Raw genomic sequence first — 18,373 nt, 5'->3', positions numbered from 1 at the left:
TATCAATAATATACCTTATTCTCCCTCAGATTTAGGAATCTCAGTGAATCCAATTTGTTCAGCATGAATTTTGAGATCATTGTGAGGTTGTTTTCAGATAAGTCCAGGTTTTGCAGTGTATTTTCCAAACCAGCGAATGACGCAGGTGATAATTCCGTGACCCCGCAGTCCCGTAACGAGAGAGAACGAATTTTAGCATTTCGGAATGCGTCTTCCTGGAAATTGATAAAGATATTTCGTTATTTTCCCAATACATTTTATTACATATTTAAAATTTCTTATATTGACTAGCTGTTGCTACGAATTACGAATATGCTATTAAGCTTTTTATATATATGGTGCTATGTATAGTAATATATGTAGATTAACTTACTCTTATAGTATATATTGGGTTTCCGTCCAGGCTTGTCGTATTCAACACATTGAAGTATTTGAACGAACCCGGCAGAAGTATTCTGATGATGTTATTGTCCAATCTGAAAACAAAATGATTTATTCTTTCATAATTATAGGATACATTTTATCACACAGAATATGACAAAACTAACTGAATTGTAAAAAGGTATTTATTTTCTTACTGCAAATAGCATTTGCTTTCATATAACCGTGCGTAAATACATAGTATTATGTACGAATGAAAATCAAAAAAATATTTCGCGTTATGGGTTTATAACAGGATATAGTACTTAAATATATAATGTACCTGATAATATATTTAAGTATATAAACTGACGTACTGCGTCCGGTGGTCCTGATTTTTATTTCCGACACAGTTGAATAAATTCTATTCAAATGTACCTTACATCATAATTTCCGACACGAAATCTCAAAGAAAAAACGTTACCTCAAAGTATCGAGAGATAAAGTAATGCCGTTCAGCTCATGGGCGGGCGGAACTTGCTTTATCAAGTTCTTAGACAGATCCAAGTAACGAAGCTGACGTAGTGGTGACAGTTCCTCGTACGGAATCAAAGTCAGTTGGTTGTTGCCTAGAAGGAGCTGAAAAATAAATAATGATATGTGAATCAGAGATGCAAGCTGAATGCGTATAGCGACTAAAATTTAACAAAGGTTAAAAAAACTGTTCCTGGCAACTTTAAATACATAGGGTAAAATTATACGGGCATTTCACTTCAAAAAATGTAATAGAGAGAGACATTTAATACATGTAACTTCTCGTATGAGGACAGGTTATCTGCTTATGGATTAGTCAAATGAATTAGCTGCGCAACGAATTGTACTTAGCAGTTTCTTGAACATGAAACAGTGATAATGGTTATCCAAGATTGCAATCTATTGATCCTAAATTATCATAGTTCCATCAATATTGCTAATAGGTTATGAGGTCATGACTGTTGATCAAATCACCTCTTGAGCGAGTACAAATCGACTTTACTTTTAGAAAATATTGTCTTTAATTTAAATGTCGACGTTACATGTGCGTTTCTGCAATCGTGGTCACTGAAATAGGTATTTAGTTTATTATAAATTTTTAGATACTTGAGCGTGGGATATAAATTATTCTTAAAGGTTTTAGTGCTAGCTATAAATTTCACAATTGCATCCGTTGCTTAGTAATCACAAGAAACTGTTTTCGATGTTTGTGAACTCTTTAGTTTTGGGTAATCATCCCCGGCAATTGTTTGTAAAATAATGAAAAGCATTACAAAGTTTCAGAATTAGTTTAGATTATACAACGTTTGTCAATTCGACGCCATTCAAGGTATTTGCAACACATAGTTCCAGGACCTTTAAGGCCAGCATCGCACATGAAAGCCATATGGTGTTGACATTGTCCATGGGCGGCGAAAAGCACTTAGTTCAAAGTTATCTGGTCATTTGCCTCCTGTTTCATAAAATAACCTAATATATATTTTTTTGTTATTATGTTGGTTATATATGCTAACCTTATTCAATCGATGCATTCCATCACGGAAGACACCACTATCAATAACAGATAGATGGTTGCCCCTCAAGTCCAGGGTGTCCAGCATTGGAAGACCAGAAAACGCGTCAAGTGGTATACTCGCGATGGAATTGTCAGACAGTATCAACGTATGCAGTGTGTTCTCCAAGCCACGCCAGTTATCTCCAGAGATATCGGTTATTTCATTGCCTGAAATAGCAAATAGAAAATTATATATTATATGTATTATATTTATTTATTTCGTAATCATACTGCTAGCATACATAATATATTAAATATATATTATCAAACAAATACACTGAACATATAGCCAAAGATGGAATACATCATGCAATCATACAATGTCCAGTCTTGAAAAGTAAAATGGTTACTAAAATATTAAATTTTATCATCGAAACATAAAAATCGTTCATCCCGTATGCAAAAACTGTTATACAATTATTTTGTATAACATAAAATCTGGGGAGGATCTACTTTAGAGCTCTTTAGGCTGCCCAGGGCCCCGTGCACACAAAGACCCCAGGTCGCCAGTGAAAGCCATAGGCTATATTTATTAATAAATAAAATATCTGAGATTTAAAAAAAATCCCTGGATCAATTGGATCCCTGAGATCAATCAACTCATGGCGATGCGTGACTATCGAACTGAACGCCGTCGATTGTTTTTTGTCGGTTTAGTTTTCGCGTGTGCGTCTACTACCCACAATACAGCCTCACAAATTCAATAATCCCCTTGCATAAAATAGCTTTATCACCTTTATTTATTTTTGTCTAATATATTATTTTATTTTTGCCGTTTATAAAAATACATAATATTATAAATGGGTTACTGATCAGTAATGAAACCTATATAACGAAAAGATAATACAATAATATAATACAAACAAATTCCTTAGCATTAAGCGACAGTAAACAAGCAAAATGTGCTTGCGCGATTATGCTACAGCCTTCATAGCTCATGTGATACAATGGGCCAAAATAAATATATATCATATTCCATATAACTTAATTGGAACCTCGAATGGTAATGCTCAGAATAAAAGTAGGTCATATCATACATTACGCCACTCAGCTCTAACATCGCATCTTAACGATTGTACTAGTCTTTGTTTGCCTTCATCCGTACACCGCTTGAAAATTAATCAATAATAAAGTCTTTATTAAAAACATTTTTAAATTTATATTTTCAGGTAAATTGTTTGTTAACGTCAATTCCCACAGTCGCACTGAGTCGTGAGAACTTTTCAATTTACCACGTACATTGTTCGCGAAATTAAATTTACAATAGTTTTCACCAAATCAATCTTATTTTAAAACAAATTTATAGTCATAGAGGATAACGTATTACATTAATTTATATAGTCCCAAAGAATCGACCTTCACGCATTACAACAGAATTGATTTTAATCTGATAAAATATATTTTTTGTAAATTTGTGGGATTATTCTTTTTAATTTATTTTCTAATGGACTTAGATACCATGGTAAAAGGCATACACTGCATTTTGTTACGCAGAAACTTAAAAAAGAGGAACACGGTGATTCACTACATAATAAAAGTATCGGAATAAGGAGGACACTTACTTATCCTTGCTGTACAGACTCTATTTAGCATAATAATGCTTCGGGTATGACGCGTAAAGACGCCAACGGTCGAGTAAGCAATTCCCATGTTTTGTACCACTCGACCTATTAAACGTCTTTGGCAGAAAGTATAAATATGCAATGTCTCGATTTGCAAACCGTAAGGATTTTTTGCTTTCGAAAGCCTTTTGTAATAGAGTTGTTTTAATGTATCAATAGATGGCGTCATTTTGCAAAAACAATAATCCCTAAAGAAAATACAAGACAATACATACAATACAATACAATACAATGGATTCCTGGACAGAAATTTACTGAACGGGATAATTTTTCCTATAAAAATACACGGATGGTAGAGCGAGAATTATTAGCTTAGTCCCTACTACTTACTTTTTAGAAATAAGAAATTTTAGTCCTTGAAATATTTTTATAAGCAAAAGCGTATATTTTTAAGGCTTAATGATACTAATACATACTCATATATAATATACATAAATAAATAAATATTGCAGCAGAAGACCCTGTTAAGTCTTACCGTGTGCTTTTAAATTTTTTTTGTGGATTTTGGTTTGTTTGTAAAAAATAGCCAATGGCGCATTACAAAAAAAAATGCCGTTAAAAATATCCTTACCCGAGAGGTCCAGCAAGCGAAGCTTCTGCAGATACCTCAGCGCTCGGCTCGGCACTGCCGCCAATCTATCCTGCTTCAGTTCCAGTTCCCATAATGTGTTGTCCAGACCATAGAAAGCTTCCTCGTGAATCGACTCTAGTGGATTTTCATTAATCGCCAATCGATAAAGCCCTAGAAATAAAATTGATTGGTATTAGAAAATACTATCTGTGCTATTTAGCTAAAGTCAGAGTTTATTCAAGCAAATAAATTCTCACAATTATTGAGCACTACGACAAGCCTTTGTACGAATGAAGGCTGTACATTTCTGCTCGCTCAGGCTTTCTTAGTTTTAAAAGCGCCGCGTTATCTAAACTGTCACAGTTACAAAGCCGAGAATATAGCCAGTTACTAGACTTCCTTTCAATTCAATATGCATTAAATTTTATTGTTTTTGTATTATTATACATTTGCTACACATGAGTTGAATTAGTGATGCTAATTGTTAGCTACAGTTAAAAAACCAGGCCCATATAGTATTTTTAAATTGAAGAAAACAATATTTTATTTAAAGTATAATAATTAATGCAGTGTTTATTACGTGAACGCTGAACAAATTTTTTTATACATAAACGTCCGGATCATACGAACTTCGTAAATCATGGCATTAAATGAGATTAATTAATGATTAACGATAAACATAATTGAATGTAAAATGCGTTAATAGTTAATTATGTATGTAAATCAAAATTAAAACAAAGTTATATTCCCAACATACCCGTTAACCAATTTACTAGAAACAACATTATTACTAGCATTGTTGATACAAACTTGTTTGTAATTATCATGTTATGTCAAGGTTTCATAAATTTAATGATTTGCTAGGTAAAACGTGTACCTAGATAATTATACCTAGAACTAGGATTGAGGTGCTGTTATTTAATTTTCTTGTTAATATATTTATATTGTTGCAAAACTATTCTAATAAATGCAAAAGTAAAAATAGCTTCTATATTAGTCGTAGGTGGTAACAAATCTCACCTTAATCTATTTTACTAAGGGTCTGTTTCACAATGTCCGGATAGGTTCCGAATAAGGTATTTATTCCTAATTATTGGTAGGATAAACAGTATTTTTGCGTTTCAGGACTGTTAGATAGTGCTAGTCGATCAAACGTGAAGTTTCTTCGGAAATTTTATCTTCCGAATAATTTGTGTTGCATAGCTATTTGGTACTTTATCCATTGTGAAACAGGCCCTAAGTATTTAGAGTTAGGACTAAGTTAGTTAAGTTAGTTATTAGTTTAAAAAGTAATCATCCATCATCATAATGGTGATATCAAATTTTCAATTCTTCGTTTTTAATCATTAAATATTTTTAAGTAAAATAAAAATTGACGAACTTTTACGAGTATAGTTTGGGTAATCTACTAATTCGGTTAATTTTAACAATAAGCGCCCAAAGTTGTTTTATGCATAAAATGCATTGAGTGTTTTGGCAAGCGCAACGGAATTTACTTTGTGTTATGGTGTGAAAACATGATCCGCCTACAAAATATTCGAGGGATGTTTGCAATGTTTGCGAGATCTCTGCAATCTCCCATTTTCGTTGGATTGGTGTTTGTTGGTAAATGTTGACCCCTCAATCAGAACTTTTTTAATAAGATAGGAAGTAGACATCGACTTTTGCATTGTATTAAGTAGATAACAGACAGTCAAACTTTTAAAATCAAGCCTTTAAGGGCACTAACGGACCAGTCGTATACACACAAAATCGAATTATTTGCGCTCCAGATGACTTGGATTAGTCTAGTGGAGTGTCTAAGCTTACTGTGTTATGTATAATGATGTCATTAATATCAAGTCTAACCTGTTGCTTGAAAGAACTGGGGCTCCAGATCCCTGATCCTATTCCCAGTGAGCTGAAGTGTGAAGACCTTGGAGTTGTTCACTGCGGCCGGGACTTTCAGGATCGGTACGTAATTACAGGTCACAATTCCCAGGTCCCCAGCGGGCTTGGAGCAGGTACAAAGGGCTTGAAATAAGCATGGTGGGTGTCCCGTATCTACGTGTAACTGAAAAAACACATTTTTTTTATTTTAAGTTATATAATATATATTTTTGGAAGAGGGGCATCAATAGACACAAGACTCCATAGTCTTCATAAACTCTTTTTTTATCTCGTTTCTCAAGTCTTTAAAAAAAGTCAACGGTTTAATTGGACTTGATAATAAATTTATTACACATTTTATTCCCGATTTTATTAAGCAAATCCATCAGTGTTTTTTTACATTAAAAAATATACATATATATACTTCTTATTATTTTGAATACCTTTAATAAGAAACGAGGAAGAGTTTGCTTAAAAAAAAACCGTGTTTAACGTTTATAATTCTAATTTTACACAAATACAGAAACGTATATATATTGTTGTATTGTAACGTGTATGTGTATTTATAATATAATTGTATTATATAGAATAATTAAAAAGGTGTATGAATAAATAGCGTGTATTCTCTTTCAATAAAAAACGAAAACAAAACTGCAACGTTTGTTTCGTTTGACAGTGTTTAACAAACTGTGAAACGGATTTTGAATAACTGTTCACAAAAGTGTATAAAAGGATTTTGTAAAAGAGTTACATATTGAAAAGAATTCATAATATATTTGTGATTTAATTATTATATTTTATGAACTTGTGTTCGCCTGGTACATTCTATCTTTCAAACAAAAATCTTTCGCGTGAGGGAAAAGTGATGAGAGTGACAAGCGCACATCGTCACAAAAAACCGACACCCTGAAAGTAGCTATAATCAACATGTTAGGTTTTTTGTGATATTTTATTAAACATTATTTTACTAGATAATGCGTTTTATATTAAAACTTCACCTATTTACTATTGTTAGTGTCGTTATTTCTACAAACGTAGAATAAAAATTTTGATAAGATTTTCAGGGGATAAAGGGACAAACGCACATCACACTCTTCAGTTGTTAATTAATACCACCGCCCGTGGAAACTCTCAATGCCAGGGTTGCCGGCTTTTAAAGAATTGGTACCTTATTGAACCCTAAGTCAAATTGGTTCGAAAATATTCTAGTATATGGTACGCGGTGATACGCGGCAAAAGCTACCTTTGATAGCGCTGAGTGAACTGTGGGAACGATCTCGAGGTGATTCTGGTAAAAGAATTCTGCCTCGACGTATGACGTCGAAAGAATTAAAAATTATACGCAACGGCAACTGATAAAAAAGCAACAAATTCTGGACAATCACGGCGTTCATATTAGAATGTGAAAAATTATTTCTGTCCATCGTATCCACAACTACACTATCATTGGTGGTTATAAATGTTTGAAGGATGAAGATATTTTCATTACACGAAATGCCTATTCAGAGTAAGGGTCCGTGAAATTATACTTGGAAAACTGAATTGTTGAATTGAAAATAGAGGAATGGACAGAAATTTTCGCAAGAACGAATTTTCAATTCAGCGACGCCGAATTTTTATTCCGTCAATAAAGTCAGTTATTAAGGGATCATGATGACTCCCACAGGATTTATTATAACTAATTCTTTTCATAGATTTTTCCATTGATAAAGACAATGCTTAAAAATAAATATTATTTACATTCTACAAAGACAAAAATTCTTGTAATTTTCAGGGCTTCTCCCAATAATTATAGTAGACAGCGAACACTTATACGTCACTCCAAAATTATCAAAACTGAAATCAAAATATCTATTACTATTAGAGATACTATTGCGGGATTATATGTTTATAATAAATACCTACTGTATGTACTTTTCATAAAATATAAATACTACCATTTACTAACTCTAATTATTATTCTCGAATTAATTGGACATTTAAGTGTGATGGAAAAAACTGAATTTTGAACTAGGAAGAGTTCAGACGTCTAAGTGTACTTCATTATAAGGACTCTTTAATAGTTGCGACAGTTAAAATTGTCGCTAAGGGGTTAAGAGCAAAGCAATTAAATAAATAACGTAGTAACTGGGAATGTTTATATAATTAAACTATCTTTGAAATTATGACTACAACATTATTGAAGTGTTTTACGAAACGTTCATAACGATATCAAATCAAGTTCCTGAGATTGATTTAGCCTTTATATTCATATGTTTTAGGTAATAATTAAAGTTCAAAGCAAATGATAGCAATCAACGCACACTTCAAGGTGAATTAATGTGCCCTTTAGTTTTTCCTATGTAACATTTAAATATCACTCCAACAACCGCCACCGAATTCACAGCAAGAAATTTGTGTTAGGACTGGCCGTAAACAAATGTACTCTCAGTATTGTCTTTTATTAAACTTTTACACATTTAAAGAAAAACACTTTTTTGACGGATTGAAGTTATGTATTATTGTAAATTTATAATTATTTAAACATAATTTTAAATTTAACCGTCGCTTCGCGTGCTTTACAGCGTGCGTGGTCACGGTGACTGAAGACAAAAGGTGTTGAATGTCAAAAAAGTATCACAGCTGTAGAAAATGTTGTATTATCTGTATTTATTTCCCCGGAGTTGGTATCAACTACAAGATGTAGGGGCTTCTGCATAAATTTCTCACGGTGGTTTCGAAACGTCGGTTAAATTTAAAGTTATTATAAGCTTTCAATAATACATAACTTCAATCCGTTAAAAAAGTGTTTTTCTTTTAAAGTACTCTCAGTCTTTCATAACACTCATAGCTCCAATATTATCGTACTAAGGGGAACGGAGTATCGCGAGGAGTCAGTATCTTCCAATATATATTTTTGTATGCAATTAGTTCTAGTTCTCTCAATGTCTATATATAATAATATAATAGTATATATTATACTTGGTAAAAAAGGTGAGTAAGCCCTTAAAATCGTTACACATATTATATAGAGGATATTCAAGTGTTTTTGTACGCTAGAAATCATTCATTACTGATTCAGTATACCATAACAAGATGACCATTTATTCTAATGGATCATTTTAATCAAACAATATTGATATAATTATTAATAAAATGAAAAAATACTTACTTCTAAAGCCCCTGATAGTGACGCCCATATCATTAACAGGAATGCGACTATTACCATAGTATAGCCTAATTTGATGATTGCCATTAAACCCTGAAACAAAACACGGTTTTTTAAACATTATTATAGGTATGACTTATTCTATAAATTTAATATGAATGGCCAAGGGCAAAAGACGATCGTAACAAATAAATCCAAACAAACTCAGTTTTATACTTGACATTATATGTACTTTCCAAATGTAATCCAAATCGACAGCCGTAGAAAGCTATATCATACCACTTGTTAATAAGTTTAACCTTAAGATAAATTTAGTTTATAATAAAATGATTTGATGCTTAAAAGATACAAATAAAATATTGGATAAATAATTTTGAAGTAATCTATTGAAATTAAATGAAATCGTTTATTTGCTAAGATAGTAATTAGATATATTAATAATAAAATTCCGCACAATCCACCACATATAAATAGGCATGCAAATCTCATATTAATTTTATAATGTCATATAATACAAACATTCACACGTATAATAAATAATAATGGGTAAATTTAGTTATTTAGAATTTGTGTCTATTAATCTAGATACTATAAAAGCACCTTGCCTTTAAAAATTTATTTTAAATTTAATATAAATTAAACTAGGTAAAAGATAATGTATGTATACTAAAATTTTTATAAAAAAAAATTGTGTCGAGGAGTCATTGGGATATGACAAAGGTGCGAGTTACATTTTGTTACCAATCTCGTCATTACATTATTGTTACGATTCACTGCAGCCTGCACAGTCGATTGCGCTATTTACATAATTCGTTATTTCCGGCGCCGAGCCGATCATCGAATTTCGATCGATCCAAACGAATTAATGCTCTGAAACCTAGTTTCTAAAGTATAAAGTGCTCTATTCACATTGATTCTTCTACTAAGCTGAATACTGTATTGTTGAATGTCACAATAAATCCTATATTTCCCTGTGGTCCCTGCTGTGTATAGTAAATAAATAATTTGACAGTTTACCAAATTGAAATATAATTTCTTATTTTGAGTGTTTTTGTTATTAAGTACCTACTCCAAATATTGAAATTAACATTTACTTGAAATAATTTTCTTAAATAAACGTTGCTTCAAAATGAATATCGAACATATACATATCATTGCTAGAATCAAAAATTTGAATCTGGAATTATTTATTTGACTTTACAATATCGCTATTAATAATTACAGATTGAGTATCTGTTTTATCTTTATAAATAAAAAAATCGAAGCGCAATACGTGGGTTGGTAAAAGGTAACCTAAATAAAAAAACATGTTATATATAACACAGTTCGCGGGGCAGTCGGTATTTTATAAAATACGTATTAATCAATTTAAATTTTATTAATTAGCTATTTTATTAGATTTTTTTCGCAAACAGTGATGTGAGTATATGTTATTAAATTAGCAGGGAATCCAATAGCGGGGAACTTCTTTACAAACTTTAACAAAATTAGCTCCCTGATTCGCTTATATAAATTTAATAAAACTTTGCCCGAAATCATCGAAAGTTTGCTAAATTAAAATGGACATGTATCGAAAACATTAGAAGAAAAATATACTTTTCTTAATTTATTTTTATTTAGAAGGTGAGATTAGTATATAGTACGTGCTTACTGAAAGTACTTTATATTAAGAATTTTGCTATTTCATATCCAGTATACATATAATAATAAAAATTGATTATTTCAAATAACAGTGGTATTATTTATAAAATAATAAAATATGCTTATTTTGGAACATAAGATCATCATGGTATCACTTATTCCACGTCATTAAATTCGAATCTGTTAACATACTGTTGAGCATACTATGTTTTCATATATTGCTTTACTTCGCTTACATTTTTGTTATTAAAACTATTTAATTTTGTGTAAATGTGGTCACTAGTTAATGTATTTCATTTCCATACAATATTTGCAGACATTACATAATCCATATTCCAAAACCACCAACATTGATTGCATTTTTAACTATTTGAGGAATAAGCTTCATGTAAGCCTCCCGTAAGCCTCGATGTATGAATAAGACCATAATATACCTACATGAATATTGTTAATAAAAATATTACCGATGTAGTCGGGGCGTAATTCCCGACGCGTTAAATAGTAGCAGTGATACATAAAGACCCTGGACACTATGGCAGGGGAGTAGAGTGAAAATTAAAAAAAATATATATATATACCTACATGTCTCTTGAGCAGCCTTAATGACTGAACCTGATATTTTGGCAAACATAAATATATCAATCGTATTTTTTAAATGTCAATGGTAAATCAAAGCTAAAACAAATGAAGTCAATTGTACTCAGAAAACATAGATTACTAGAAATATATTTAGATTGTTGAAGTGAATATATTTTCGAATGGCCATGCTCAAATTTTTGCGTATTCACCAATACCCTCAGATATTTCAAACAAAATCAGATTGCCCAGACTAATAAATTGTTTGGAGTTACGCTATAAAGTTAACGAAGTAATTTGTACAAAAATTTCCATAATAAAAGAAATCGTTTCGGCTTTGTTTCAGCCTCAATAATTCCCTTTCTTTGTTCAACGTTTGTTATCGCTTAAATAATCCAGACTGCGATCATTCATACTTGTCCCTAAATTATTGAAATGTGAATTTAAGTTCATTTTAATTCTGTTTAAAGTAAACATTATGTTATCCATGAGTGTCTGACAAATTTAAATGTCTTGGTCATATTTAAAGGAAATTATTTACGCTGTATTATTAAGTCCCGCTTATTAATTTTAAAATAATTTGACTTGAAATGTTTTACTGTCTTTAAGCGAGGCTATGATAGTTGAGTAAGTTTAAATAAATGTCGACCACACTTGGGAACCCATCACGTGCGTGAACACGATCAATCCCGTTTAACTTCATTGATGCATCAGCACCGTTGTTAAGCGAAAGCCCTAGTATTTAAAAAAATAGTCTATTTGCAATTTTTTAACTAACGTATACATCTCTTTCTGCCATAAGGTACGTGCTACGAATTTAGTGATAGATCGGTACATCTTAATCAAAATTAAAATAATTCAATAACATTGATTTATTCTATAACAATAAAAGGAGATATATATCATCACAGCTACTTTACGATTCGTTAAACAGTGTGTTTTAGGTTGGGCTAAAACGAGGCGTCAATACCCGGCGAAACGAATAGTAAAATTCAAAACCGTAGTTTTTATTGGATGGAGGAAGTTGCCGGTTTACAATATATTTTGGCTACTTCGCTGATCAATCGATGCAGGCAATAAGGCAACATTCCTCTATGTACCATTGAACGGACGCCAGTCAAAGCAATGCCCTGTAGCTTTCAATACAACGAAATTTCCAACCGTATGTACTGTGAATTGAAAATCAAGATAATACATCTCAACAATATTTTGCAACGCCTTATACGTTTGTAGTAAAATAACCTTTTACACTCTTAACAGGCCCTTTTCTGCAGGCAGTCTCTTTTTATCATATTGTAAACATAATTTTACAAAAAAATACAAAAGAATAAGACTAAGAAGTAACTAAAGTTACTTCTGTGTCTAGCTCTCGTTATCATAAAATATTATATTTTGAATACTGTCTTGAACAAACGCTGAATTTAAACCATTTGATTTAGTTAATATAGATAGGGCGGATTTAATTAGTATTGTAATCGTTACACGATAAATTATTTATTTTAGCAAATATCACTCATATGTTTCTAAAAAAGCCACACGCCTATAGAAATTTCTATTTTGGATACTAAAAACCCTACGAAAACTATTTGACCGAAAAAATCAACTGCGAATGAAATATGAATCAGATATAAGTAAAAACAGAACCATTACCATTTTGTATTAAGTGCACTTTCCCATAAACCTACATCGGCGTCACTATTCACTACACTTCACTTCACTTTACATTAAACTAGTCTTAAAATCGTTGCCAATGGTTTCCTTTTCCGGTCTCGATAAATGTATCTGAAACAAAGAAATATCAATTTAATATCAAGAGTCCAATATATTTCTTACATAATATTTGCAAGGTTCTTACAAAAAAGCATGTTTCTGCCACCCATCATTCTAGAACTCAGGAAGACAGTAAACATTTTTCGAATCCAGTAGATAGATACCCATCAATATCCCTCAATAGCACCAAAAATGAGACACCGCTTATAAGTGGATAACAGACCCTAAACAATAATATCAGCAGCTTTGTGTTAAAACAAGAGATAGAAAACAACTGTTTAATTAAAAGTTCCCATGGAAAAGTTTCGACGAACTAAATAGTTAATGGAACTGTCAGCGAACAGAAATTAATAGCTGATATGTATAAGTTCGTTTTTAGTATTAAGTATAATGTTACAAACTATATTAACTTCGTATCCTATTTTCATTCACACAACGTTACTCAAGATTAAGCCATTTATTAGAGATAGCTAGATGGGTCGGTTCGGGAAAATGATACTATATATTATACGTAGAAGTACATTATAACTAATATTAGTTTAGGCCTAAAATTGTTGCCCGATATTATCCGCTTATGTATTTAAGTCTATTAGGCATTTTAATGCTAAAAACAGAAAACTGGCTCAATAAGACAAAAAAGTTAAACTAAGTAATTTGTATGCTACATGCGCTTTCAATTTTAATTAGAGCTCATATAAATGGCAGATGTTAAGGCTAACAACTTTCGTGGGATTTAGCAATAAAAAGAAAATAAGATTTTTTTATACCTCAAATAAACGTTATAATACTTTCCTTAAGTAATAATAATAATAAAAATTAGTAACACTACTTATATAAACTACAAAAAGGACAATTCATTTCAAGAACTTTTAATCGTAGGTGTGTAAAGGCTTTGTTTTCTAAGGACACAAAGAAACACTTGACGCAAGTGCTAACCTCGGAACTAGGCTGTATTCTTGCCATAACATATCCTTTGTTTAAAGGACGAATAAAGAATATTCGCAAATTGTGTTCACTCTTTTCCATTTTTAAATGAATATATTTATGTAAAATATTAGGAAAAGGAGTATTTTCGAACCAATTCGACTTAGAGTCTAAAAGAGCGTACTAATTATTAAAAAGCCAGCAACGCAACCGCGAGCCCTCGGGCAAGGAGAGTGTCCATGGGCGTCGGTATCACTTAACATGAGGTGAGTGAACCACCGATTGCCTTACTTTTTATTTATTTGCCTTACTTCCTGGTACACTAAATTATTTGAATGTAACAAATGTATATACAAGCATCGGAAAAATTAATCAATAAAACCTAAACATAACAATCAAATATACAGTATTAACAATTTCCTTGACAGTATAATAATAAAAATAATTAAAAATAAATAAAGTAAATTTAACTAAATTTAAAAAGTTTGGTCTCTATGGCAGTGTACCTTTATAGCTGGCTTATAATTTAGAATAAAATAATAAAATAAATGCTATCAGCGTTAAAGGTAGTATAAATATCTTTGAGAACTTGTTGTCTAGAAATATTGTGTCATTTGTATAATTAAGATTTAAATAAACCTCGACGTGAGACTTTTGAAAACACACGAAAAATCTTTTAAATTTTTATTTATTTAGATATTATCTATTTATATACTAGTACGCAGATCTTCTATATTCTATTTATACATCTGAAACGGTTACGTCTACTAGTAGTAGTTAAGGTTCCACCTCATTACACAAAATGCTTTAAAAAACTGTAAAAGTTACATAAATTATAATTAAGTTGAAGCTTGTTTAATTTTTAATTGAAGGCGAAAAATGTTCTCTCACAACAAAATTACGTTTAAAATAATAAAATGTGAATGAAATGAGAATTTTCTTCGCTGCAAAAGAAACGTTATTTTAAATGAATGTTCAGTACGCTTCTGTTAACCCTTTATCGCAGGAAATATAGTGGTTTATTTATTTAATTACAACTTGTTGACGGTATGCTAACTTTACTATCTATTGTAAAGTGTTATATAACGGAAAAATGAAGTTTCTATAGGGTAGCATAGCGAAAAGTTGCATATGTTACTACTAAAAGGTAGACTAAGTAAAAATCATTTTAAGGCGAAACGAAGCAGAGCTAGTTTGCTATAAATGTATATATGTAAAGCCAGAACTCGGAAGGCTGATATGGGCGTTATATTCAACATATAAAAATGGCATATTATGTCTGTTAGGATGTTTTTATTTTTAAATAAGTAACAATTTTATCTTTCATGAATCAATTTTATCACGTCGGCAATAACGTGACTGGTTAAATGTCATTTTAAATCTAGAACTATCGATTGATTCAAACGCGTTTCTTTAAACTACATAGAGATAATGGCTTATAAAACCTTCTCTAAAATAATTGCTTAGTATATAAGCATGCCTTAAGTCGCATCTAAACTGAATAAATAAATTATATTTATATACTAAGCTTAAAAATAGTTTGATGTTACCTCACTCGATCCCTAGAGAGAATTAAGCTATGAACAATTTGAAACAAAACGCTGTGCGGCCTAATGACGTGTTCTTTATGGCGTGTTGAAGTTTCAAAGAGATACCGTATGAAGACTTATTTTAAAAATAGTACGCGATATATCATTGTACATTGTGTAATATAAATGTTAATAATATTAATATAATTTATTATATAAGGATTTGTTTCATTTTTAATATTCATTGATAAAGTTTAGATTTCTATTTATCCTGTGTAGGTCGCGTTTTATCGGTTATGCAATGTGTACAACCCAACTATTCTTTTCCCAGTGACACAGAAGAAAAATTACAACATGATGAATGTGTTTGCCCTATTTGTCCATCTAGGTTGCGGTTCAGTCCTCAACCTTTGGGCATTGATACCGTTAGTATAGTTGACACAGTCTATAATTCATTAAGGGCCTCATAGCCAAACAGTTTTTGTATGCGGCCGTGGTGGGTGTAGGGTACCGGGTTCGATTCCCGGTTCGAAGGCAAGTTTTAATTTAATTTAAAATTTTCCTTGGCTTTTGGTAGGGTTATACGGTACCGAGCGAGTGCTTAAACCTTACCTTGTAGGTTTAGGACGTAGCGATACGTTCTAGGCCGAGGATGGTAATTACAGTGGTCAGTAATTCAACATTCCTTTAATGTCTATAATACATTTAAAAAGAATTGATTTGTCAATATTAAATATTCAATAGCGTTAAGCTGTAACTGAAACGCACAGGTGGGAATGAATCTGTGCGTTTTAATCCGGACCGTGTTCAATAATCTGTTTTGTTTTTAAACTCAGTATTGTTACATGTGTGTTATGTAAACAACACAATTATGTCATTATAGTGCGAAATAAATCTTGGTATTTGATGTGATTTTTTTATGAATATAAAAGTGACGCCTAGCAAAAAGAATTTTATACGTTCGTATAACCAGAAAGGACTCAAAGGGGTTCCATAGTGTAGAAAATAATGTAATTGAAACAACAATAACTAACATAAAATAAGTTTCTGATAACAAAATCAACACATCATATTTGTATTATAATTATACCTTCGGCGGTCTTTTTTTATGTGTAAGTATATATAGTAAAAAGATTATTTTCAATAGAAATATTTAATCATCGGTTTCGTTTTCCAGCACCGTTGATTAATATATTAAAGCTTCTAACGAACCATTTTGTAATTAATTTTTTTTTAAATAAAATATATAACATAATTCCACTCATTATGGTCAGTCATTATTATCATCAGTCCGAACAAATGGGTAGTGAATAAAAAAAAATCTTAGTCGGTACTAGCGGAAAGGCCCTTAATGTGAGCCAAAACATAATATTGGTATATCGTACTCAACCTGAATGTTCACCTTGGTAGAAGAATTTAATGAATCATATGATTACAGGTAAATAACATTACATATAGCAAAAATGTATGAATCATATATAAAAAGATTCGTCATATTTTGTTAGTTAATTTATGCTAATTGGTTAAAATGAGGCTTATAGGTAAAAAAACATGTAGGAAATGATTGAGTAAAATATAAATTAGATGTTCGATCTTGTAATGATTAAATAATATAATAAATAAATAAAAAATAATATATATAATAAATAAATAATGATAATCAATTTACAAATTTCGATGATTAAACGTATAATCGTCTAATAATCGTCTGATATCCTTAAATAAATAATCCATAAATAATCTTTATGATGCCTTATGTGAATTAAAAATATATACTATCAAATATTGACAGTAAAATAATACTTTATCTTCTTTTTCAAAATGGCTCGCCAATTTGAGTTAAGTCGAGCAACAAAAGCGACCATACTATCCTCGAAGCGGTATCGGCCATTTTTCTTATAACTTTCCATCGCATGAAAATACAATGTATCTCGAAAGTAACACATATTATATTATAATAAAACAGATTGGTTAGTGCGATTGCCGAGTCAATCTATATATTTTAAACATAAAAGATTTGTTATAGATTTTGTTATGTTATCTAATTAGGTAATAATTTAAAACGAATGGAAAAAGGTCCCTTTAGTAGCGACTGGAAAAATTTACCGACTTGGTATTATTGATCTTACATTTTTTTCTGTTAGATGAACTGAGTTGCAAGACCTGTTTTTTCCAGTTATATTTTTATACCATACCCAAGTCACGTTTATTATTGAAAATTGGCACATTATCGTAAAATATTTTTCGCAAAAGTATATTATTGTATACAACTGCTATTCCGTACTTTGGGAATACATTCAACGATTTTATTCGATAATGTGTTTTTGATTTGATATTCAATTAACGTATCATTAATATTGAGTAAGATATTATTGGTATCACGTATTAGAAAGTGAATTATGCGTCGCATTGTAAAAACCAGGTGTCGGTAATGAACAATAGCACACACTCCATACATTTTTCAAAAGCCGCACATTATATTAATGTTTAAGGGAAACCTTAAACATTAATATAATGAAAATATAAAATAATATAAAACTTAACCTAAGTATAGAGTCCTCGATAAATTTATATTAATTATATGCAATGTATTAAATAAGCTATAATAAAATTCATTTAGAATCCCATCCAAATGCTTATGGGTGCAATAAATATATAATTACTCTGGTATTCAATTATATGAATATAGACAACAATGAAATGGAATAATTATTTTATTTCATGTCATGTCACAAGTCAACCAGATTTTGTATCTTTTATATATTGTAGGTGAAA

General features: G+C 30.9%; 1 protein-coding gene across 8 annotated transcripts in view; it reads right to left on the bottom strand.

Annotated features, from left to right (window-relative positions):
* LOC110995683 (chaoptin) overlaps positions 1-18,373 on the bottom strand; it is a 53,536-nt gene that overhangs the window by 13,264 nt on the left and 21,899 nt on the right. For all 8 annotated transcript variants that reach the window (XM_022262958.2, XM_022262959.2, XM_022262965.2 and 5 more), the window contains exons 2-9: positions 13,026-13,157; positions 9,162-9,251; positions 5,990-6,194; positions 4,142-4,312; positions 1,908-2,116; positions 845-999; positions 374-476; positions 15-215 (exon numbers count right to left, since the gene is read on the bottom strand). In XM_022262958.2, the coding sequence (XP_022118650.2) occupies positions 15-215; positions 374-476; positions 845-999; positions 1,908-2,116; positions 4,142-4,312; positions 5,990-6,194; positions 9,162-9,251; positions 13,026-13,028 (1,137 nt within the window). In that variant the 5' untranslated portion in view covers positions 13,029-13,157. The remainder of the gene's footprint in view (positions 1-14; positions 216-373; positions 477-844; positions 1,000-1,907; positions 2,117-4,141; positions 4,313-5,989; positions 6,195-9,161; positions 9,252-13,025; positions 13,158-18,373) is intronic.

Source organism: Pieris rapae, chromosome 17 (genome assembly GCF_905147795.1).
Source record: "Pieris rapae chromosome 17, ilPieRapa1.1, whole genome shotgun sequence".
NCBI lineage: Eukaryota > Metazoa > Arthropoda > Insecta > Lepidoptera > Pieridae > Pieris > Pieris rapae.
The sequence above is the reverse complement of the archived record's forward strand: the minus strand, read 5'-3'. Positions and strand labels throughout refer to the sequence as shown.